The sequence below is a fragment of the Thamnophis sirtalis genome, unplaced genomic scaffold, assembly GCF_051295495.1.
Source record: "Thamnophis sirtalis isolate CommonGarterSnake01/CBP01778 unplaced genomic scaffold, rThaSir2_p1.2 scaffold_8, whole genome shotgun sequence".
Classification (NCBI taxonomy): domain Eukaryota; kingdom Metazoa; phylum Chordata; class Lepidosauria; order Squamata; family Natricidae; genus Thamnophis; species Thamnophis sirtalis.
The window spans coordinates 19,577,161-19,603,456 of NW_028261388.1; the positions used below are offsets into that span (position 1 = coordinate 19,577,161).

The window sequence follows — 26,296 nt, forward strand, 5'->3', positions numbered from 1 at the left end:
ACACTTGTAATAACAACACAAATAATTCATACACCATTCGAAAGCCCATCAAAAACTGAGTTTATTGACACGATTTAATAGTCAGTATGACCACCATTAGCCCTTCGAACAGCATTCAAACGAGGTGGATAAGAACACAACAAATCTTCAAACAGTTCCGTTCGATTTTCCAGATTTTTCAACACAGTTTCGAAATTCATTCTCAAAGTTTCAACCGAAACAAATTTAACATTTAATAGCTCATTCAATTCAGTTTTTTATGGGCTTTAAAATGAGGTGTCGCGGAAGTTGTAAACTGCTGTCGATCTTGCTGTGACCCCCTAGGAAAAGGTTATGCCCCGCCCTGTATATACAAGGCAAGATGGACTGGAAGAAGATGAGAGTGATTTAGAATTGGACAAAGAAGTCTCCATAACCTGTGCTATCCTGATGTACAATACAATACAATACAATACAATACAATACAATAGCAGAGTTGGAAGGGACTTTGGAGGTCTTCTAGTCCAACCCCCTGCCTAGGCAGGAAACCCTATACCATTTCAGACAGATGGCTATCCAACATCTTCTTAAAGACTTCCAGTGTTGGGGCTTTCACAGCTTCTGGAGGCAAGCTGTTCCATTGATTAATTGTTCTGTCAGGAAATTTCTCCTCAGTTCTAAGTTGTTCTCTCCTTGATCAGTTTCACCCATTGCTTCTTGTCCTACCATCAGGTGCTTTGGAGAATAGCTTGACTTCCTCTTCTTTGTGGAGAGCCCTGAGATATTGGAACACTGCTATCATGTTTCCCCTAAACTAGACATACCCAGTTTCTGCAAGCGTTCTTCATGTCACTATTCTGATAGTGAAAAATGCAAATTATCTACAGACCTTTAGAAATAAAAGTCAAGGAACACAGTGGAAAAATATAAACTAAAATATAAAGAAGACCAACTGATGACAATTAGTACAACAACCATTGTTAGAACTGACAATGAAACTATTGAAGTGGAACATAACCTCTGTGTTTTAGGATAGGATAAAGGAACAAGTAGTCAAATATGCCTAAGATTAGTATCTGGTAATGAAGGATTTCAGATACCATGATGTATATGTATTTACAAACATCAAAATTGTGCATATGACATTTTATGAAAGTAAAGGTTGGGGTGAAAGAGCTGAATAGAAAGATATTGACACTTGTGAACTTTGGTGTTGGAGAAAACTTCTGAGAATACCACAAAAATAAACCAAGTGGATCATTGAGCAGTTAGTCCAGAGTTCTCACTCAAGGGACAAATAACTAGGCTCAATTATCATACTTCAGACCCATTATGTGAAAACATAGCTCTCTAGAGAAAATTCTGATAATGTGAAAGGTGGAAGAAACAAGGAATAGGAAGACCAGAAGCAAAGTGGATGGACTTGTTATAGTGACAATAGGTGGAAGACGTAAAGGACCAGTGTAAAAATTAATTACCACATAGCACATTTATTTGGTTGCTATGAGTCAACCCCAACTCAATCAATCAGAACTACAGCAAAATGCTTTCTTAACCTCCATGACAGGATCAAAATGTTAAATGGGCTTGTTGAATCATTCAGCAAATATGTATGATAATATATAATCTTGTTAAAACTCCTATTAGCAGACAATAAGCAGTAAATATAATTGAAAGCTCAAATAATAATAAAATAAACCAACCTTTCCCCTCAAATGGAACATACAGCAAATATAATGCTAACAGTGGACTGCAGACTTTATAAATTTGAAACACTTTCAAGTTTGAAATGAAGTGTTGTCAGTCATTCTGGAAGCATTTTTGAGCTTGAAAATACCTCTGTCCAGTTCAAAACATTTCATTCCAAGCTTGAAACATTTCCATAATGGTTGAAACTGTGTGCAGAACAACTGTTGGATATAGAAAAGGAACAGAAACTAATCCAAACAAATGTTCTTCCAACTAAAGTAATGTTTATTGCTGTAGTGCGAACAAAGTAAATAATTTGTTTGTATTTGAAATATGTAATTATCTCTAGTGTGTCTGTGCATGCCTTAATTACATGCCTAGCTTAACAATCTAATATACATTTATTTACAGAGCTTCCTTGAAATTCCTTAACTCCCTTTCTTTAACCATAGGTTGCTTAATTTAATCACATTTTTAATGTGTTCTCTAGACAACTTTGCTTTACTTCATTTTTCTAAGCCAAGCCTTTTTTACAAGGTATTGAGAAAGAAAAAGCAAAATCCCCACTTTATCCAGGCATTTTCTAGATCAGGGATGTCAAACTCAAGGCCCCGGGGGGCCAGATGCAGCCCACGGGTTGTTTAGATCTGTCCTGCAGGGCCATCCTGGAAACAGCGAAGGACTGACCTGCAGTGCCTCTGTGTACAGCCTTCCTGAGCTCCGTTTTCACTGGCAGAGGGTTGCAGGAGGCTGTCCCAGCTGAAAATGAAACTTGCAAGGACCACGTACAGCTCTCCTGAGTTCCATTTTTACTGGCAGATGGTTGCAGGAGACTGCCGCAGCTGAAAACGGAACGTGGGAGGCCGTTTTTGCCAGCAGAGATCTTGAGCCGCCACAGGCGCCCTAGACAGGAGTGATGTCGAGCTGGCCACGCCCACCCTGGCCACACCAACCCCGGCCACACCAACCCCGGCCCCCCAAGGTTAAACACAATCCTGAGGCAGCTCTCAGTGAAATTGAGTTGGACACCCCTGTTCTAGTATCACTCCTTTTTTCCCCATTCTCCAATCCTTTTAGCAGATATTCTACTTACTAATCTGTGTTCCCAGTTCTCCCTGTTCCTGCTGGAGCATCAGTTGCACATTCCTTCTTTTTCTAGTAATCTTTTCATTCCTCCAATGGCTGTGATCACTTTGATAGGTAATATTCCATTCCACCCACCTCAAAGCACAAAATTCAACTCTTTAGCTTGATACATCTGCCACTTAACAAATAATCCTCTAGGAGGCAGACATGCCTGACCATAGGTATCTTAATTAAAAACAGAGCCTTTTAAATAACTTTCATTATATTTCTCATGCATCTGACAAGAAAACAATAATGCAACCTTCAGACAATCTCAAACATAGTCTTAATCACGGCAGCTCTGTCTGAGCAAACTCAATATGCAGTCCTTTAAAGTGAATTCTTTGTATCCTTCTCAGCCCCAAGCCAGAAATAGGCAGGATAGTAATGCTGCAAACCAATCTGAATATCAGTATTACAACATTGAATTTTGTGGGGTGAATTTGCTCTGGAAAGCTTGTTTTGTATCTGCATCCCCCCTCCCTCCAGATTTTAGGATCTGGGGACATGGAGTACACATTAAGCAGACTCTGTCTAAAGCGTAGCATTAAGCTTACGCTTTTAAATAATGTTATGTAGGAGGAATTTTTAAAAAATCACTTTTTAAATGTATCTCATTTTCTGGGAACAGGGAACATTTGTTAATAAGCCCTATAATGATCCTGCAAGGAAAAAGGTTTAGCTTGAAATCCTTTTCCAGATAATTGGATGAACACTATATTTTGTACTTTAATGGAACAAAGCTTTCTTCTCACTAGTTTTCTAGCTGCCTCTTTGCAGGAATCTAATGTTGACAACTTAATACGCTATGCGTCTACAGGGATAGTTTTTCTAGTAAAAACAAATACCGATGCTTTTATTCAAGTGACAAGTTTTAGAGCATCGTCAAATGCCATTGTATGATTTAAAATCTGGTTCTTTAAAAAGAACCATGTTCTGAATTGAGGATTAACTGAAATTGAAAAGAATTGCCAATATTCTAATTTCCTTTGTAAAAGGAGAAAAATGGGGCTCAGGTTTTCCTGCAATAAGCCAAAACACTTCTTTCTTGAGACCAGGATGATGACAGTTTGCTAGACAGCTTGGCCTCAGTCTGGTATCGGTGAATGCTCAGTCAATATGTAAGAAAGTGAAGCTCCTGTGCGATATGTTAAAAGACCTGGCATGCCTAACAAGATACCTGATGAGGTGAGGGGAAGCATTGCTGTAGAGAAGCACAGAGATGTCCTTGGAGAAGAAAATGTGACAGTTGGCAACACATGATTTCAGTTTGGGAAAGGAAGGTACCATTAGAAAGAAACTTAAATTGGCTCCATTTTAACTCTGTTTGGTGTACAAGGAAGGAAGGGAACTTGTCCATTATTAGTGTCCAAGATAAAGTGAAGCCAAGCAACTTAAGTTTGGAAAGAATAATGAAAATTGCTTATAGCAGACACAGCATTCTGGGTAAGTAGAGACCTATTTGCTGAAGAGAATGACTGCTTTCAGATAAGTCCCTGAAAAAAGATGAAGATTAGATATTCTGTAATTGAGAAATAGAACTTTGCTTCTATTTGACCTAGGTATTTCCTAAGACCGTGATGGCGAACCTATGCCATGCATTTCAGAAGTGGCACGCAGCGCCCTTTCTGTGGACACGTACGCCATCGCCAGCTGCACTTCTGGATTCCGTTGCACACATGCACGAAGTCCAGCTGACTTGCGTCCATGCACGCAATGGAACCCAGAAGACAGCATCTGGCCACACAAGCATGTGTGCTGTTGCTAGCTGCACTTCCGGGTTGTGACACGCGCATGCACGAAGACCAGCTGACTGGCACACATGCGCACGACGGAACCCAGAAGAGGCGCTGCGCTCTTCCAGATTTCAGTGCTCCTGCATGCACTCCTGTTTCGCACTTTGTGTCAAAATTGTTAATCATCAATGTCCTAGGACATCAAGACTGCACTTGAATTAATTCTATTAAACCAGTGGTTCCCAAACTTTTTTTGGCCATGCTCCATCTAAGCATGTTTAAAATCCTGATCCCTCCCCCCCCCCCGTGACATATAATTCTTACTTTACTCAAAAAGTAAACTATTCACACGGAGGAAGCCTAAAAGGCCATTAACTTGGTTTAAACAAGGTTCAAATTGCCCCCATTAAAAATCAAATTGCCCTTCTGTGGGACATGGGCCCCACATTGGGAATCCCTGTGTTAGACTGATAAACCTATATGGTTTAACATAGATAAGAAATGTGGTAATTTTCTGTTGCTACCATGTGATGCTTTGGAGAGTCCCATTTTTGTCTGAGGAAGATGAGATTGAACAAGGGGTCTGCTTGCCTGTGAAAATGAAGAAAAATCATTCAGCAAAATTTAATAAATAAAATAAATTGTCAGGAAAAAAAAATTAGCAATGGAATATCTTTTGGAAAGCAGTTACAAAGATTCGATATTGTGCCATAAAGTTTTTTTTCTTTAAAAAAAACATTGAGAATCTGAATACTATATGGGTTTTCTATGAAGTAGCCTATGTTCATTTAATGGGCTTCTAAAAATAATTGAATTTTGCTTCTAGGGACTTTGTGAATGATTTCTTGGTAGAGAAAGGAATTTTATTTCATTCAATGAGCATTAAATCATAAAATAAAAGACATAGTAGGGCGTGAGAGCCTGTTTGGTTTAACGATTAAGGAATTAGGTTAAAAACTAGGTGATTGTGAGTTCTAGTCCTGCCTTAGGCAAAGTCAGCTGGGTGACCTTGAGTGTGGTGTGGTATAACAGAATTATCAGCATTCAATCCACAAAATCCATAATATTAATATAAATTACAAGACTGAAAAGAAATCTATCATCCTAATATAGTAAAACTAATGTTTATACTAGAGATCCATTTTGGTACAGTTTAAGGCACCAGGCTAAAAGCCAGGATATTTGAGTTCTAATTCTGTTTAGACATGAAGCCAACTGGATGACTTTGAACTAGTCACATTCTGCCAGCTCCAGGAAGAAGACAAATGTAAATCATTTCTGCAGATGTTGCCAAGAAAAAGTGCAGAGATTTGCCAGACAGTTGCCAAGAGTGAAGACTGACTAAAAGGTGTAGAAGTCTATATCATAGACCAACAATAGACTACTTTGCAACAATTATAACCAACAATAAAATAAAATTCTCTACTCCTACAATTATATTCCTACAAATATAATGTTTAGTGGCATTCAGGCTATCAATTCTGTCAGACAATAAATGGAGATAAAATAGATTTGGATCACATGGCTAATTTGGCTGTTATGGATGGTAAGTTAAGAACTGCGGCCGAATATCCTGATAAAAGAAGTAGCATAGAACAGACTTGTGTGGTCCTTGGATTCCTGGGGCTCCCCCCAAGGCTTTCTCAGGGGTTCTCAAAATCAACACTCTTTTGAAGCCTATTTTGAAATGTAATACAGAATGAAAATCCCACTAAAGATGAGAACTCGCAGCGAATGCATCGACTTTAATTTTTAATTTGATAAATAGGATCAACAGGTAGTCCTTGGTGTATAGCCACAATTGGGGCCAGGATTTCCATTGCTAAGCGAAGCAGTCAAGAGAATTACACCCGGTTTTATCACCTTTTTTGCCATGGTTGTTAAGCAGATGATGCAGTTCTTAAGCAAATTCAGCTTCCCCATTGGTAGGTGGCTAGGAAGGTTGCAAATGGTGATCACATGACCTTCCCCCCTAAGATGCTGCAACCATCATATATAGGTGTTGGTTGCCAAGCACCCATATTTTGATCATATAACTGTGGATGCTATGATGGTGATGTGATGATTGGTTGCAAGCAGTGGTGGGTTGCAGGCAGTATGCCCCTGTACGGGCGTACCGGAACCTGCCCGGAGCACTGGATACCATTCTGGTACAGTGCTCCAGAGGGCCCACCCGAGCTCCTTACCTGTGTTTTAAGGCTTCCGCGCATGCACATGGCTCATACAGTGCCTGCATGACACTCTGCGGAGCAGCTGGAGCATCGCGGAGGTGCTAAGATGCAAATGTGTGCTGCACGCTTGTGCACGCATGCTGCACATGTCCATGTGGACGCCACCAGGCCCATTCCAACCGTACCGTTTGGAACGGGATCCAGAAACCACCACTGGTTGCAAGTCGCTTTTTCAGTGTCATTGTAACTCTGAATGATTGCTAAATGAATGATTACAAGTCAAGGACCATCCATATACGAACAAAAGTTCTTTTGGAGTCCACCATAATTTTTCATAATGGAAAGGAATACTGAGAGAAAGAAGTTTAAGAAACACTGGTACAGAAGAAAATGAGTAGTGATTTTAGTGAGTTCATTACATAATTTTCTTTTTATCTACCTACCAAGACAACTGGCTAGCTGAAACATTAAATCATGCTAATATATCCCATCTTATTTTAATATTACAGTCTGCCTCATAACTAGCTAGACGTAAGTTAGTGGATTGAGCACCCCAGATATACCCCATTTGCAGGGGTGAAATGCTAGCAGTTCGGACCAGATCGCCTGAACCGCTAGTAAAAATGCTACCCCTTCACCCAAACCAGTAGTAAAAAAAAATGCTACCAGTTCGGGTGAACTGATTTTTCCAACAATCAGCTGTGACATGCGATTTATATTAGCTAATATAAATCACATGGCACAGCAGATTCCCTCCCCCACCCCGCTGTTTGCTTACCCTTGCAGGCACCCTCTGCGCATGCGCAGAAGGTCCTGTGCGTGCATGCAGGTGACATTGGTACTGAACCGATAGCAAAGGTAAGTGGATTTCACCCCTGCTGTGTTGGAATGCAGGACTGAGCTTCCTGGCTTCCTATATCTGTTATTCTCTGTCTTATCTTGGGTCTGGGTTGATTATAACCTAGGATACATCCAGAGAGTTATCACAATGATTCAACTTATGTAAGATCCAACCTTTCCATTTGCTGACAAATTTGTCAGAAGAAATAAGGGGGAAATCAAACCACTAAGGTGTAGAAGGCTGTTTTTTTTACCAATTATCAGTAGGAGTAATTTATTATAATTTGCTAGAATAGATCCATCCACATCTTCATAATAGTAGAATGGACCTGTGCAGCTTCTTTAGAGCTCAATAGGCTTTCACCAAATGGCCCTACTGTGAAATGGCCATTTAATCCAAATTGGAACCTATTTCAGAATCCATTTTACCAGCCGCACTAATTCCCAAGCGTGATGTATTCTCTGATATTCTCAAATGGAGAACAGCTGGAAAGTTGTCATTAGCAGAACACATAACAATTCTACAATTTTAGCAGATGTGAGACTAGGATCCTTGATAATGCAATCTATTATTTCAAGGAGGGCTGTGTACCATGTCTATACATTGCTGGCTAGCTTGTATCCAACGTGTTGTTCAATATAAACTGTTCAAAGATTGCATCGTACGCAGTCTTGTAGGTTAGCAATATGGCCTTTCAATTGAAGCAATGGTAGGAGATGCAATGTTATAAAATCAGGGGAAAACTTAAATTTCATATAAAGCTTATTAAATTTCATTCTTGCATTATAGTCCCCTCCTACTATCATATGAGCAATTGGCTATCGCCCATGGAAATGATAGGAATGATTTTTTTTAACCTGTACCCTCCTTCATTAATCAACGATTGAGGGCATAAGGGAATGTACTGTATATACATGAATTAATAACAAAGCTATTAAAATGTAATAATACTGACATTGCCTATTTCCAAAGGGGGCAATTCTAATATTTCTAATGCTAAAGAAACAAACACACATACAATCTTTCTCCATTTCCTGGGAGACCATATAGTAATGATTTGTATTCCTATTAAAGTGGGGTGGGGTGGTGGGTTTCTTCATTATTCCATGTCTCCTGTAGAAGAATAATACAGCCATTCATTTGGAAAGGCAGAGTCATTTAACTTGGCAGTTCAAGTACTAACATTCCATGATACAATTTGAGAGAGATTAGTTCCCAAAATCAATTAGATTATAAGGGAAGGGGATTCGTTATTTTACACTCTTCCTGAGTTCCTTCATTAATTCCTAAATTAAGGAATTATCTGTATCTGTAATTGAGATACTGAGTGCAGAAAATGGGAATAAAACACTAACAATTAAAGCAGCCTGAAGTGCAATTGCTAAATGCGGAGGTGAGCTGCTTATCAAGCTTGTCAAATATTTCAATCCTTGGGTGATAATAACTTGCTCTTGAACCATGGTCAAAATAGTTGAAAAATTGGAGGGTAGCAGTTGTAAATTAGGATGCCTATCATTCATATCCTGCACTTCAGATTTTAAAGATATCCATGGAAATATATGCAGTATGGAAATATATGAAGTATAATCAAATCCAGGTAGTGAAGACTGGTGCTCTTCAAAACTTGAACCTAAGTGAACTTTTTCTTTTTCATTTTGTTGTATGATCTCGTTTGAGTTCAAATATATAAGAAGGAGACTTAAAATACCACCATGTTTGCATCCAGTTATAGAGGTGGGAAAAACTAATTTGATCAATGATACATTGCAATTTGTATGGTTTGCATTGTTTCCCCGAAAATACCATGTTTGAATTTACAGTGGTAACAGTTTGGTGGTGTGGTGTGTAACCAGAACTGAACTTTTTTTTTCTTTCCAAAGTACCTATTTTGGAAAGATTCATCTGTTGTAGGTAGTGTCAAGCCTTCCCAGTTTTGATCATATAATAGCCTTGCTGGAGTTGTCATTAATAAAAAGCAAAGTTCTGTGACTTTTTTTTTTCTAGTATCCTTTAGTCTAAAAAAAAAAAGGTCTTTGGTTTCAGTTGTGTTGAAATCCCCCTTCTGACCCTCTTCTCTAAGCAGTGCAGTTGCTGACTAATGGCAGCTGATGAAATAAAGAATCTGATTCTTCATGACGAATGGAAGAAATATTGAATGTACTTGGAGCTACTCTCTGTCTTCTGTCTTTTTTTCCATGTTGCTGTAGTATCAGAATGATGATTAAAAAAATACCCAACGATAAAGGTTTTATACAACCACGAGTGAAAAAATTACAGATGAAAAAGAGCTGGCTTTGTAGAAAATAAACCAAGGAGCAGTTATATGTGCTTTCTCAGTACCATGTTACTTTCTCTGTTTTACTTGAGGTATATCTCAGCCATGACTATAAACGGAAATCTTTGTACTTCTGCAAACGTTATAGTCATAACTTTACTTTGCATTTTAAAGTTCTGGTTTGAAATGCTATTAATTGTTATGAAATAAACAGTTATATGTTCCAATTTTTATATGAGAAGAGATAAATGTGTTTTGTTTTCAACCGTCAAAATCATGTGGTGTTGATATATTTGACTGCCATATCTTACTATTTGCTAAGGAGCTTATTTTGATCTAACTATCAAGAGATGTGTTGCATATAAATTACACTGAAATTAAATACTTACCCATGTAGTTCTGAAAATATTGAAATGTGTAAACTGTACTCCTGATACTTAAGCATAACTGATTTGGAGTAACACTTGTCAAAGTAATGCCACAAAGAAATGTACGTATAAAAATATTTTTTACCTTATACGGATTTTTAATTGAAAAGCTCAGTTTCTAAGTTAAGCTTCTTGTATACAGGCAATTTATTGTTTTATGAGAGTTTTTAAATGCCACACTTAGCTTTTGTTAATTACTTTGGAGTGCTTTGTGCTTATGAGAGCCGAAAGCAAGTAGATTCCATTCATATATATATGAAACAGTGGTATTTACAATAATGTAGATGAGTAATTTTAAGACATCTGTTTCAGCCATGGAAACAAAGAAGTATTCTCTTGTCGTGGGATAAAACTGGCCGTGGACTGGTTTTTGGAAAGAGGACACAAAGATGTAACTGTGTTTGTTCCAGCATGGAGAAAAGAGCAGTCTCGACCAGATGCACTCATTACAGGTATATTTTGATTAGCATTCCCCAGTTTCATTTGTAAAACCTATGACAATTTTGATCTTGCTTATTCTATGTGAGTAAATATTTTAAGGACTGCTTTAATCAAAATATTTTAGAACATGGAATAACAGGGCTATGTAGGGTCTTGGAGATCTTCTAATCCAACCTGATGTCAGCCTCTGTTTTGCTTGCTACGCTTGGTTGCTATCGGCTGTCATAGGAAACGGGGGGGGGGCATAGTAATGGGGAAGGGAATTATATTGTGCTGGAGGAGTCTTGTTCTGATCATCTTCTGTGCATGCTGGTAGCTGATATTTGGACTTGGTCAAGGCCAACCGTTTCGCATACCAACTTGATGATGCTGTTTGAAGATGCACCCCACATGACACCTTAGGGAGTTGCAGATTGGACAATGGGTTGGGGAATTGGGGGGAGGGTGCTGGGTAAATGTTTGATATGTATATGTTCCTGCCTTTCTGGCTCAGATCTTGCTTTCCTTTTGCTGTTTTCACTTCATATCTAGTAAAAGTACTTTATTAAAATGGAGTTGAGGTTTTCCTTTCTTGGATATTGAAGGAGGCATGCTTGACACCTCCTGTTCAAGCAGGAGACCCTATACCATTCTAGACAAATGGTTGTCCATTCTCTTCTTAAAAACGTCCAGTGACCGGAGCACCCACAACTTCTGAAGTCAAGTAGTTCCATTGATTAACTATTCTCACTGTCAGGAAATTTCTCTTTAGTTCTAGGTTTTATCTCTGTTTAATGATATTCTACTTGTTATTTCTTGTCTTGTCTTCAGGTGCTTTGGTGCCCACTTCAATACTATTTCATCTTCATGTCTAAGTCTAAGCCCTTCTGGATGCACCTAAAATACATATTTAGTACAATATATTTGTTTTCAAAATGCACATATTTAATACATGTTGATACAGTTGCATTTCAATATATGAAAAATGAAAACCCAACGGTACTTGTATTACAATTTATACTCTGATGCTTTCAGATCAATTTAAATTAGAATTTGCAAATTCCTGATGCCTCTCTAAATGAGGAAGGAATGTGATATGGGACAGAGAACTAGGTTTGTATATCAGGAGAGACATAGAAATAAATTGAGTACAATGTGACTGGAGCACTTAATTATGCATAATAAAACAAGGAAATATTTAAAAAATCAAGCTTAAATGGATGTTGAATACAAAAATGAATGACAGGTGAAGTGGTTTAATCATAAAGAAATAATGAATAAGAATTGAATCCCAAAAGAAATATGGAGGAAGGTGCATTGTTTAAGAAGAAGGGGGAAATTGAAAAGGGTTGAATTGGTTGAATTTCAATTTTAAAAGGTTGAATTGATAACAAATTGTCGCTAAACAAGGCACTCTTTAAGCAAGGTTTACCTGTATGAAATATTTCATAATTTGCCAATAGGATGCTTGTGTTTCAGTTTCATATTAATTATCATGAATGTCTGCATTCAGTATCTTTTAATGCTTCATACCTTGTGTTCATATATTAATAACATCTGTAACATAGAGACACTTGATCTAAGATTTGTTACTACATATCAGATCTATTGCCCTAACTTTTTATTGTAGTTTTATAAATGAAAGGGTCTCTTAGAGGTTAATCTTGTTTTAAATGAAAAAAATAGATTCAGAGATGATGCTGACTCTGTAACTTCTTACTCATCTATTAATGTTGTAAGCAGGAAAAATGTTTAGATAGACAATACTTGGTTAAAATATGTGGCTTGATCACTTAATTTGCTGTTGTGTCAGTATATTGAGATGCTGCTTATAACATACTTGGGAAAGATTTATATCAAATAAAATGTGAAATATAATTAAATGTTATAAAAACTGTTACAGTTTTGGACAAAAACGAATATTTGAATATGTTTCTGCAGATTCCAAAACCTATCAGTAACTACTTCATTATTAAGAAAGGCCCTTTTTCTAAATCCTGAATTAGTAACTGTGAATGTATTTCAGCTTGCATCATCTCAAATTGAATTATGAGGCTATGCCTGTAATATCAGTTGATACTCAAATATTTCAGAAGATATTGGAAACTTTTTCAATCTTGGTATCTAAGGGCTGATCAAGAATTTGCTTTTTACTGTGCATTTGAATATATCTTTGGCAGAAACTGCTCAAATTATGTTTACAGATATTGGAAATATAATATAACTAACTATGTGTTTAATTTGTAGCTATGTGTTTAATAACCAAACATATTCTTAGCGTATAGAAAACATTAATGTATAGAAAACATAACATTCCATTGTTTTAATTTAGTACAGGTCTTAATTTAAAATTATTGGAATTAAATGTAGTAACATCAGTAAAGGCAGCTTACATTTTTTGTGTTGCTGAATTGTAACTACCCTCTTCTATTAGAATCATATTTGATTTTATTAAGCCAAGTCATCTGAATCTGTCATAATCCCATTTCCCCTCCCTCCCTCAGTAGTAGGCAGGCAGGCAGTGCATGCATTTGTGTAGGTGTGTGTTTTTTACAGACTTAATAGGGTAGAGCCAAGTAACCCGAATTAAGTGAATTTCAGTTGTTTGTTTTGTGTTTCCTTTTTCAATATCAATATTCTAGATCAAGAAATCTTGCGCAAATTGGAAAAAGAGAAAATTCTGGTGTTCACCCCATCACGGCGAGTTCAAGGGAGAAGGGTGGTATGCTATGACGACAGATTCATAGTGAAGTTGGCTTTTGAGTCAGATGGTATTATTGTATCTAATGATAACTACAGGGATCTAGCTAATGAAAAGCCAGAATGGAAGAAATTTATTGATGAGCGACTCCTGATGTATTCATTTGTCAATGACAAGTAAGTTATAATTTTTAATTGTCTACGTCTAAAAAATGACTGTCAACAAGATTTGGGACAAGAACATTTTGTCAATTACTTCAGTCTTGCATAGCAATAGCACTTAACTTACTTAGTTTTAGCGATCACAAGGATGTCAGTAAAGAGGAACAGGTGTCGTTCCTGAGTCTGCAGACCTGTCTTCAGTTGTACATGTCCTTCCAGTAGGAATGCTCAAGCTGGAGAAAGGAAGGACTGGACCAGTGGACACGTCTCCGGACTGATTGGGGAGAAGCAGCCTTCCCTGTTCCAAAATCAAAAGGAATAATCTATGAGTCAAACTGAAGATTGATTTTTTAAAATAAAAAATAGCAATAGCATTTAGACTTATATACCACTTCACAGTGCTTTACAGCCCTCTCTAAGTGGTTTACAGAGTCAGCATATTGCCTCCAAAAGTCTGGCTCCTAATTTTACTCACCTTGGAAGGATGGAACATAAGTGCAAAGACTGGTCATAAATCACTTTATTCAATGCCATTGTAACTTTGGTTGTTAAATGAAGGTTCGTAAGGCAAGGACTACCTGTATACAAATATATCCTTATAGAACAGCTATGCTGGATATTATCTTAAATGCATGGAAAAAAGGAAGTTAGGACTCCCCTTTATCTGCAATGCAAATTGAATAGATTGGTGTGTAAATCAGGCCACTATCTGTACTACATACAAATACATTATTTTCATGGTTTACTTTCTTAGCATCTCAAAGGCAGTTGCATTTAAATTATTGTAGCTAAAAAACCTAAGTTTGATTTACTAGGCTTTTTTTAGAAACTGGTTTAAAACTGATCTAAAATATGGCACAGCAAATGCATTGTTCCTTTCATTATTTTATTATTATTATTATTATTATTTAGATTCATGCCTCCAGACGATCCTCTCGGCCGACATGGCCCAAGTCTGGAGAACTTTCTGAGGAAGAAACCTGTTGTACCAGAACATAAAAAGCAACCCTGTCCATATGGTAATATTATTTAGTTACATGTGTTTCTAAAAATGAAGTTTGGTCCATAAATTAAGTGAAATATATCTATTTTGAAATTGTCATTATATAAGAAGTTTAATGAGGAATCCCTTTGTGTCCTCATCTCATCCCTCCTAAATAGTGAATCGGGGGGAGATCCAGAACAGCAGAGATTCTGCAGATGAGGCTTCCCTATCTTCTCTATCAAACCCCCCTCCAGTTAAACTTTGGCTAATATAGCAGACAAATGTTTAGGTAAATAATCCTGGTTTCTGTATGGTTGTTCGCAATTATTATATGATCTTGGTCTATATTCAAACAGTATTATAGGCCAGGGCTAAGCCCAGGATGGGTTAAGGTGTTATGCAAACACACTGTCCAATTACTGGTAATTTACTTAATTTCACTGCATAATAGTTAACAGTCCTTGTTGTATGAGTATGTACAGTACTTTATTTTTAACATTGCTGAAGAATTGCATTATTTTGTTGTTTTTTCTTTGTGTGCTTACATCTTCAATTATAAATTCATATAGGGAAGAAATGCACTTATGGACACAAATGCAAATATTACCACCCAGAAAGAGGAAATCAACCTCAGAGGTCAGTAGCTGATGAACTTCGTGCCATGTCTAGGAACACAGCTGCCAAAGCTGCTAGTGAAGGAGGGCTGGTGAAAAGCAACAGTGTTCCTTGTAGTACTAAGACAGATAACACTACAGATCTCAAGCGAACTACTCCAAAGAGGCAATCGGATCCTAGCATAAGGACTCAAGTCTACCAAGACTTGGAAGAAAAGCTTCCCACCAAAAATAAATTGGGAACCAGGTCTGTACCTTCTTTAGTTAGTATACCAAGTTCTGCTGCTGCAAAACCCCAAAGTACTGCACCTTTAACCAATGGCCTTCCATCTGGAGTTCATTTCCCACCTCAGGATCAAAGACCACAGGGACCGTATTCTCCAGTGATCATGACAACCAAAAATCATGGAACGCCAATGCCTTATGAGCAGTATCCCAAATGCGATTCTCCTGTGGATGTAGGTTATTACTCTATGCTCAGTGCATATTCAAACCTAAGTATCTCTGGTCCTCGAAGTCCCGAAAGACGTTTCTCTTTGGACACAGATTACAGAATTAGTTCTGTGGCTTCTGATTGTAGCAGTGAAGGGAGTATGAGTTGCGGCAGTAGCGATTCCTACATGGGCTACAACGATCGATCCTATGTGAGTTCTCCTGACCCTCAGCTGGAAGAGAATTTAAAATGTCAACATATGCATCCCCATAGCCATCTGAACTCACAGTCCTTCTTACAGAGTTACCACGATACGCTAACCAGAGTGCAGAGTTATAATCATGAAGAACCAAAGCATCATCCGAAGCCTCCCGCTCCATACATGGCCGTGCACTTTCAGCATCCAAACATGGGAAGCCGTTCTACTTGTCCTCTTGACTTCCCTGCTTCTCAGAGTTCTCCGCATTCAAAAAGCATGCCTCTGGGGAGAGCTCTAGCATCCACCAGACTGGACAGTGTATCAGACTCACGCTTGTATGATAATTCTCCATTGAGAAAAAGAAAAACATACTCCGCTCAAGATGGACTCGGTAGTTGGGATAGGCCGGGCTACGGGATGGATACATATGGCTATCGTCAAACTTACTCTTTACCCAGCAATCCTACCCCACCATGTTACGAGCAGTTTCCTTTCCAAAGCTTACCTGAGCAACCTGATCAGCCTTGGCAGATACCTTACTGTGGAATGCCTCAAGATCTTCCAAGGTACCAAGACAGTCGAGAGAAAGTCTACATCAACCTGTGCAACATTTTCCCGCCTGACCTGGTGAGGATTGTTATGAAAAGGAATCCTCACATGGCAGATGCTCAGCAGCTTGCTGCAGCCATTTTAGTGGAGAAGTCTCAGCTAGGTTATTGATGACATGATATTGATGATGCATCTTTATGGTGTCTATTAGTTCAGTTTCAGCTGTATCGCTGAGGGAGGTTTGCTACAATAGCATTTGTGATCTCCTTCTCAGCAAGGAGATTATATAGTAATCCATATATGTGAAACACTGTGCCATGGAACCTGTATGTACAACCCCAGACACTGGAAGTAACAGGATTTATTTTAAATACTCAGTTGTTGTTTTTTAAAAATAATTCATGGCTGGAATGTCTCTCCAGCTGAATATATTAACAACCACGATGTCTCAAGTAAGAATCCCTAGTGCATGTGGGTTTTATATGCAGCACTTTTTAATATTTGTTACATATTTATTAAATTATTGGGTGTTTTATCCTTCAAGTGCAAAGCATTTTTTTCAAAACAGCAGAAAACTGAAGAGGATTTTATGTGCACAGCCAACTTTTTTCAAGTCAAACTTATTAGGATCTATTTTTTGATAATTAAGTTATTTAATTTTATTGTGTGATTTTTCTTTGTATATAATCATTTTATTTATAGAAAACAGTCTTTTGCAGCACTGAATTTTTTAAATGTATAAGTTACCAGTTTTTACATTGAAATGGGTAACAATATATTAGTACTTTATAGTATGGCACTTTTTAATTTGTTTGGCTATGGATTTAATTTATTTGTTGGTTTCTGTTAATTTTGGTGTAAGCAGAAGCAATCAGTAGGAGAGAAACCTGTTTTTATTAATTTATTATGCAGATGAAAAAGAACTTTATGTGCAGGTTCTGAAATTATTGAGCTTATCCAGTTCCTGACTGTCACCAATTTGACTACAAATATATCCGTTTAGATAGCGGTCTTGTGCAGCCAATGTACATTTCCATTAATCAGAAATGGCATTGATAAGTGTGTCTCTTGTTCCTTTACTTAATGCACAGGTATTTCATAAAATAACTGTTTTTAAAGAAACAAATTGTGTTCTCAATGCAATTTTTGTATATAAGATTGTGTATTTTCATGCTATTTATTGAGAAGGTTTTAACATTGTGTTCAGGATATGCAACATCTTAACTGCACTATAGTAATGGTAATTATAGATGAAAACAGCACATTCTTTTTGTGAAATACTGTAAAGAATTAGCTTTGTCTGGCCTGTTGCATTATATAGGCCCAATTCTTGCCATGGACAACATAGCTTTAGAAGTAGACACTGTCATCTCTTCTAGTATTAGTATGGGAGATTTCTGGTTTTAAGTTTTGAGCTTTTTTAGCTCTTGTAAAATGTAATTTTATATAACTAGATTAACAGTAGATCTCACAGTGCCTGATACCGTAAACATCGTGATTGACTGCTCATATATTAGAAGTCCCCTTCAGAGCTTCATACTGTGATGATTCCCAAGTTTACATAATCGATGACTGCAACTTGAAGATGCTGTAGAACCAGAAAGTACCTACGCTGTTGATACAAATTGTATCTTTATTAGAACTATTTAATTTATAGATCTAACTTTTAAAAAGAACATTGAATTGTGTAAAAATTATTTTTGACTTTGGGCAACATTTTATCTCTTATTTTTTTTTAAAAAAATTAGTTGAAACCTACACTATTTTTTTTTGTTTAAATAGCCCCTTGACCATTTATCATAAAACCGAATAAGATGATAGCTAAAAATAATGATAAAATGCTGCCTAAAAAGATGTCCAAGCACCTTTTGAATACATTTTCACTACTTACGCAACACTGTGTGTTGTAAGAAGTAGGATGTCGATACACAGTAAATGCTTCTGCAAAGCATTATACTCTTAGAGGTATCCAGTAATCTGAACCATGTTCAGCAACTTTAATTCAGGAATTACTCTTCTACACAGTGTTCACTATTGTATAATCAAAGAGGATATCGCTTCTGTTAAGTTCATCTTATATTTTATCCATGTCTCCTGAAGAAAAACCTCTTTCAATATTCATTTTGTCCTTAACTTCCTTGTTCCTTGCTTTTTGCAGAATATATTTTGTTGGAGAAATTGTATATTTTGCATGGGTATGCAGATCCTCTTTCCTTTGATATAGAACTGACTTGTTGCAAATGTGCTTATTATTCACATGTAACTTCAAAGACTTGATAACAAGTATTCATGCATCCTTAAAATATAACTGGATTGTTGCAGCTGGTGAGGGCAAAATGCAGAAACATGACTTCTGAAATAGAAGCTTTTTATATTTATTTTCAATTGATGTATATGGAATCATACTTACGTAGGATTGACTGCAGCATCCTTTCTTGAAAGAAGGATAGGATTGTACATTGTGTGTTATAGTGTTAAAATGTGCAATTGCTGGACTTGCGTAATGCAGAATTTAAACTCATTGAAGAGAAATGTGTTTGCTAAACTGAATTTAGGGCACATGGCAGCTCTGCATTGATACTCATCTTCAGAGCTGATATGATCTTCTCTAGTTATAATTAAAAGCAGGTTTCTCCCCCATCCCATCCCACCGCACACCACACAAATGTCTCGGTTGTTTTCCACTGCAATAACTTAACATAACTGGCTCTACTGTGTACTGTATTTTACAGAAAACTCCAAAGGGTAAAATAATCAATTTTCTGCCCTCATTCTGTCATTCTTTAGTAGGAATACTTGGTTTGGGCTAAGTGTAATTCTGCCATCTTATAAACTGTTGAATTTGATGAAGCTCACTGTTGTTCTTTTTTGTGCTGCACAGGTCTTTAATAAGCTATTTGAGTAAAGAGTATTCTTTTAAGTTCTAACATTTAGAAAATCCAGGAATGTTTGGTTACCTGTTATCTGCACACCTTATATGGTCAGAGTGTAGAAGCAGGAAAGCCAGATGAAAATCCACTGTTAACTACCTAAGGCCTCATAAGGCCCAAGAAACTCAAGGATCAGTCACTCACTCTTAAATCCGATCTGCTGAACAGGCTTGCTCTTGCTGGGGAAAAATTGGAGGCAGAAATGAATTGTTCACCTCTCTGAGCTCCTGGAAGAAAGATTTGGGATAGCTAACATTCAACCCAACGATCTACTGTTGGCAGCTTTAATCCTTTAGTTCAACTCTTTTTGCCATGGTACACCAGATATTCAGAGGTTGCTGTTATTGTTTACCTCCTGAAACTGATTCTTCTAGAGTATATTTTAGCGGGTTTTCAGAAATGCTGTGTTGTGCTGGAATAAAAAACAGAGTAATTATAGTAAATATGATCTATTTCGCATCAAATGCTTGATGAAATTCAGAAACCGTATGCACTTCCATTAACACAAGGAGTATTTACTTTATCTCAAAAGTAGTCTTTTCAGTGAGCAAATTAAAAAAGCATGCATGATTGCTTTGATTGCATTGATATGCATTCATGCATATCAATTTCGGATCCAGGCAATTATGAGTGTAAAGTTTAATTGTAATTTTATTGGGTAAAATTTTAGCTTTGAAATGTTCATACAATTTACACTTTGTTCCACAATTACAGACGTTGTCTTGGACAAAATGAAAATATAACCATGTTATTGTTTGGCAGTTAGCTGATGGATATCAATAACTGGAACCATTTCAGTATTGGTAATGTACGTATTGTATATTAGGCATTACCAGTATTGGTAATGCCTAATATACATAGGCATTTATAGTGTTATATTTTGTGCAAAATCCTACATTTGTACAAATACTTTTTAAAGGTAAGCTGAAGTTTTCAGAGGCTTTATGTCACATTAACATTTTTGAAACCTCTAATTTTTTTAAAATTAATATGTCTTCTTAGATATGAGGCTCAAATATTATTAGTTTTAGGAAAGGATCATTGTATTGTTATAGCTAATCTTTTATTCCTAAATTTCCGGGCATATCAAAAATTATTTTTATGAGAAAACATAATTGCAGCCACTTCTTTTTGCAGCTGCTATGCATTAGAATGTCATTTTAAATCTGATAATAGGAAAATAAACACAATACTGATGCTTTGTGGTATAGAGAAGGCTTCGCTTTATATTATTTCTACTACCTTGCTTGTAGGAATTTTTCAATTCCATGCTCTCCTTTTACAGTTCTAAACTACAACAGCAGCAAATGGCCCATTCACCACCTGGCTACTTTCTTAGTTGAAAGAATTGTGTGATCTTGCCCAAAATATACCAGGTTCTTGAAATAGAAGTGGGTAGAGTTGGAGATCTAAAAGCAAGGGGGAGGAGGAATAACAGAATGATTGTGAAAAACCTCAGCAATAACAAAACCAAGATATTTATCATGGTTGCCTCTATTCTTAATGAGGTTTACAAAAATTTGGGTAAACAAATCCATTGCTTTATTTCATAATCTTTTTAAAGCTGTCTACATTCTCTGCTCTTCCCCCCCCCCCCTCAAACAGTTCCATTTGGGCATAATCATTATAGATCCATTTAAATACATGGGACTGAAGTTAGTATCTACAGGATTGAAGTCCTAGTGATTTTGCTGTATCTGCTTTTGATTTTAGAAATATTTGTAGTTTCTGTAGTATCCATGAATACTGTCCATCATGGTACTGTCAGCAAATCAGCAATAAAACTTAAATATTAATTAGCTTTGGATGTTGTGTCCATTATATGTTAAGTATACATTAAAATGGAACAATATTAAGTATTGTGATCTATGCCTTTTTATTCTAATCTCACTCTGCCCTTTTCTTCCTTTCTTGTGTGTATGTGTATTTTCAGGTTTTATTCCTTTGATATTGTCCCCTCACTTGCCTATCTTCTTTCCAGTTTAACTTACTTCTCACAACAAATCCACTTTCTACTTGGCTCCTCTAAGAGTTACTCAACTTATTTACTTCCATTCTGTGCCTACCCTTTTCTTGTGATACACACCCAAATATCTTGTAACACCTATATAAAAAATATCACGTTTTAGCAGAGAAAACAGAGTCTGGCGTTTAAAAAAATATTCAGTAGTATTTGTGGAGATTTCCTAATAATATTGAAATGTTAAATATACCGCTAATTCATATCTGTTGACATGTCTTGATAAAATAATAAAGAAAAATAGTTATTTTGTTATTTGTGCCTGGGAAATTTAATTCTTAAAGCATAAACTAGTAAAATGGAAACTTAAAGTAGTGTTGAGTTCAAGACATATTGATATGTATTATACAGTCAAGCTATAGGTGGTATTATATTTAACCATTGAACAAACCTCTTTAAAGCTTACACTGGATGATAAAATGGTGCATATTTCTGTAATTTGTGGCTGTCTACATCCTATTTCGGTACATATTTCAGCATAGTTGAAACTGATGAATTCTATATGTGCAGAAATTAGAGTTTAGATGCTTAAATGGTGCTAATACTAAATAGCAGTAAACATCAATTTGATCTTGCTTTTTTTTTAAAAATCCCATTAATTTAGTTAAGATCTGTGTGTGCCCCAAAGGTGCTTTTTCAAGAGGCAACTGGACTTTGTTTTTGCTCAAGATGTTTCACTTCTTATCCAAGAAGCTTCTTCCAAGTCCAGTTGCCTATTGAAAAAGCACCTTTGGGACAACCATGAGCTGGATGACTGAGAATCTCCATAGACATTGTTCTGTGTGTGGGAGCTTCAGTTTTGCCGCTGAGGGTATTGTCTTAATTAGGTGTCCCATTGTTGCATGTTATCCTATTGCCAAATGCTACATTTTGGGACACTTGTTCGCCATTGATACCCTTACCTAGTAACATGTCCTCTTCACTCTGGCAAAAGTTATGCTAGAGCCAAAGAGAAAATATGGTAGAGGAGGTCATAGTTGCTGCTCTTGTGTTTCCATTGTTGGAGAATATCAAGCAGTCCATATAGAAAACTACACATCCAGCAATACCAGTACATATGTACCAACCTATTACTTTCAATGAAAGGGAGCATTTCATACACACAATAAAAAATCATATACCTGCCTTCACCTTCATCACACAGATATTTGTTAAATAAATGGAGTATCCTATGCAAGCAGGGATTTATGGACTGTAGATTCTATGGTATACATTTGCATCGAGGTATAGTTGTTGACATCATGTTGCGACTATAGGATAGTTTTAGAGAATGCCTAAATGCACACATTAATATTAATAGTGTACCTAAAACTACATAATTGCATCATTGACTATTAAGACCTTTTAATGATCCTCAGCACTCACCATACATTTCTAGCTGCAGGAGAATTTTTAAAAAATAATTTTTAAATAACAATATCCACTTTCAGAATTATTTGTAGGAAAGATAACAGAATAACAGAAGGGACCTTGGAAGTCTTCTAGTCCAACCCCCTGCTCAAGCCGGAGACACTCTACCATTTCAGACAAATGACTGAAAGCCTCCAGTGTTGAAGCACCCAAAACCTCTGGTCAAAGAGGAATCTGTAAAAATGATTGTTCATCTTTTCATTGATTATATTTTTTTTCCGGGATGGGATTATCCACATCCAGTAACTAGTATTTGGCCTTATGAAAAAGGAGATATGCATGAATTCTGCTTTTAAAAGTTTTAAACGCCTAGAAGAACCATCACCTCTTTCACAAGAAAAGGACAGAAAAAAATGGTGATCCTTATGTCGCGTTATTGGGTTTTAAAATGGCTGTGGAAGGTAGAAACACAGACAAGTCACTTTTGAGGTCACATTAACATGTACTAGCCACAAGTGGAATATAGGATTTGTTTATCTGTGCATATCAGGTGGCATAAGATATTTTCATGCTATTTCAGTCATATTTATTTCTCTGTGTCTATCTGTTTATATGTGTCTATAACTCTTATCTATCATCTATCTATCTATCTATCTATCTATCTATCTATCTATCTATCTATCTATCTATCTATCTATCTATCTATCTATCTATCTATCTATCAGTCCAGAGCTCTGTGTTACTGAATTCATAAATGTAAGAAAGCATCAGTAAAAGTTCAACTCAGAACTGTTTATTTATACATCACATTCATACACTGCCCATCTACCTCATAGAGTGACTGGGCAGTATAAATAGGCATGAAAACAAAACAATATATACAATAGAGATTACAATAAAAACTAATTAAAAAGGCAGAGGAGGGGCTTCAGGGCGGTAACTGAAGCGAGTTGGCAGGTCTTCCAACACGCTTGAAAAGCCAGGAGAGTTCGGCCTCACCTCTGAGGGGAGAATGTTCCAAAGGGTGGGGAAATGGCAGAGAAAGTGCTCTTCCCGGGCCCCACCAGTCAAGCTGCTTTAATTGACGTGGTCCACTGCATATCTTCCTTGCCTTGCTGAATTTTAGAATATGTGAATGTCAAATCCTTGTTTTCTTGAATAATTTTTCTTAAAATGTTTGTTTTATTTTTAACGACATTTTCAATATCGAGGTGCAGAGTACATAACAGTATATTGTTACCTGCTTGTGGCTTGAAACCAAGGTGAATGGCTGTATCCATATGGAAAGCTGAAGGTGTCAAACTTGATCTCCCTTCTGGGACTTTGTATCCTGGCTTATTTTTTTACTTTGGAGTTAAGACTTGTAGTACCCAGTGCACCCACCTATGTTTCAGGGGTTCTTAACCAGGGATTCACCCCCATTTCTCTAGTGTGTTGAGTGAGAACACTGTTTCTCTGTTGATTAAAGGATAAAAATAGAATAAAGTAATTTCAGTAATAAAGCTCCTGGCCAGGGAGTACAGAGGTACATGATTTGATGATTCATGATTTGATGATTCAGCTCCCCTCCTCCCCACCCTTAGGGTTTAGACCAATCTTATCACAAATAAATAAAACCAAACTTCGTTTAAAGAGCAAAAAATACAAATTTAATAATAGGTTTTATATTTTAGACATATATATGTATGTATATACATACATACATATACATACATACACACACACACTCAAAGATGAATAGAATATATTCCTGAGCTTTCCAGATTATAGTAAAGTGGTAATTTAAAAGAAATTTACAAAAGGAAATGCAGCATGCCAGAGGAACCATAAAATGATTGGTTACAAATGGCTCAATATTTTCCCCTAAATAATTCAAGAAAATTAGGGAAAACATGGCATAGTCATACTCAGCCAGATGGATAGCTAAAAAACTGGAAACACAAATTCCTTATTTGTACAGAAAAAACAATACGACTCTTGTGAAATAAAGAGAAATAAGAAATAATAAAAGTTTCTGGTTTGACTTTTTTTTTCTTTGACATGACTTTTTACTTGCTTTTATTCAAATAACAAACCCTCTATTCATACTTTATTCAGCGATGATGATGACAATATGTAAATCTCTATTCTGTTGTTAGTCTACAGCTTATTTGGATTTCTGACTCTTGATATAAAACAACTAAAGTTTACTGTTTCTAATGGAGGAAATGCTTAGGTAATACGACTGTGAAGCGGTATACATATTTTTCACTTGAAGGATGGCATTAGAAGCTGCTGTCCCTTGCAAAAATGTGAAACAGCAGGCACAAAGTTTTTATTTGCAATATGAACTTTGACAATCCAGGTAATCATCATGTTTATATTCTTTTGTGCTTTAATGTAAGAACTTAGAGAAGCTGAGTTGCATCAAGCCAAAGGACATCTGTTCTAAAATTGTTCCTAATCTTTGAAACCAGATGCCTTTATAAGCACAACAGCACCTCCCGTTCTCCAGCAATTAGTGTTGACTGTAACACACTGCTTCCAGTGCTGAAAATAAAAGAATTGCATATCATACTCTCTGTTTTATTGCATCACAAATATCTGCAAAGGTACTTTGGTACTGGTTTTTTCCCCCCAGTTCGTGTCCGCCCAGTACAGGGCGGGGCATAACCTTTTCCTAGGGGGTCACAGCAACACTTGTAATAACAACACAAATAATTCATACACCATTCGAAAGCCCATCAAAAACTGAGTTTATTGACACGATTTAATAGTCAGTATGACCACCATTAGCCCTTCGAACAGCATTCAAACGAGGTGGATAAGAACACAACAAATCTTCAAACAGTTCCGTTCGATTTTCCAGATTTTTCAACAGTTTCCAAATTCATTCTCAAAGTTTCAACCGAAACAAATTTAACATTTAATAGCTCATTCAATTCAGTTTTTTATGGGCTTTAAAATGAGGTGTCGCAGAAGTTGTAAACTGCTGTCGATCTTGCTGTGACCCCCTAGGAAAAGGTTATGCCCCGCCCTGTATAACTTTGCCATTTTCACAGTACACAATAATACTATGATTTGGTTTGCATATAGTACTGAGCCATATTTTATTTAAACTTATCTTTATTATTCTCTTGTTTTTATTTATGAATCGACCAGGGTTGTTGGGAGTCAAGCAATGTAAACATCTAATAAATAGTGAACCCAATGAGCAATTTATAAACTATGGCTTATTATATGCAGCTTGCTAATTGTAGCTGTTCAGTAAGTCATGCTTAAACAAGAATATAAATATAATGCATGAATGTAATCACACAAGGGCTTTCTATCATTGCCACATCATAAACATAAAACTCCCATTATCAGTGTGGTTAGTTCCACACAAACACTTTCTGGTATGTGCTTTACATTTGCTTATACTGGACTACATTTGCATGTTAATGCTCTCATTTCTGTTTGAAGGTTTCTCATTTTCCAGTTAATTCTGAACTCCTAGCAAACATGGTCACTTCACTGATTATCTCTAAATCTAGGTTAGTTACAAAACTTCCCAATTCCAGTAATATTTTCAATGATGAAATTCAAAATATACGGTCCTTGGAGTAACATAGTTTGCATAACTCCACAAGGTAAGCTGATAATTAATTTGTAGTTCTCTTTGTGTGTATATTTTACCTTCTCACTGTATAAATTGAAAACATTGTTCAG

General features: G+C 36.6%; 2 protein-coding genes across 8 annotated transcripts in view; one reads left to right on the forward strand and one right to left on the reverse strand.

Annotated features, from left to right (window-relative positions):
* Nucleotides 1–19,152, forward strand: part of ZC3H12C (zinc finger CCCH-type containing 12C) — a 44,650-nt gene extending 25,498 nt beyond the window's left edge. For all 4 annotated transcript variants that reach the window (XM_087721193.1, XM_014059965.2, XM_014059967.2 and 1 more), the window contains 4 exons: nt 10,557–10,696; nt 13,307–13,541; nt 14,439–14,545; nt 15,081–19,152. In XM_087721193.1, the coding sequence (XP_087577319.1) occupies nt 10,557–10,696; nt 13,307–13,541; nt 14,439–14,545; nt 15,081–16,477 (1,879 nt within the window). In that variant the 3' untranslated portion in view covers nt 16,478–19,152. The remainder of the gene's footprint in view (nt 1–10,556; nt 10,697–13,306; nt 13,542–14,438; nt 14,546–15,080) is intronic.
* Nucleotides 19,153–23,377: 4,225 nt separating this feature from the next.
* The window catches only part of RDX (radixin), a 35,427-nt gene continuing 32,508 nt past the window's right edge, over nt 23,378–26,296 (reverse strand). For all 4 annotated transcript variants that reach the window (XM_087721195.1, XM_087721194.1, XM_087721196.1 and 1 more), the window contains one exon: nt 23,378–24,061. In XM_087721195.1, the coding sequence (XP_087577321.1) occupies nt 24,019–24,061 (43 nt within the window). In that variant the 3' untranslated portion in view covers nt 23,378–24,018. The remainder of the gene's footprint in view (nt 24,062–26,296) is intronic.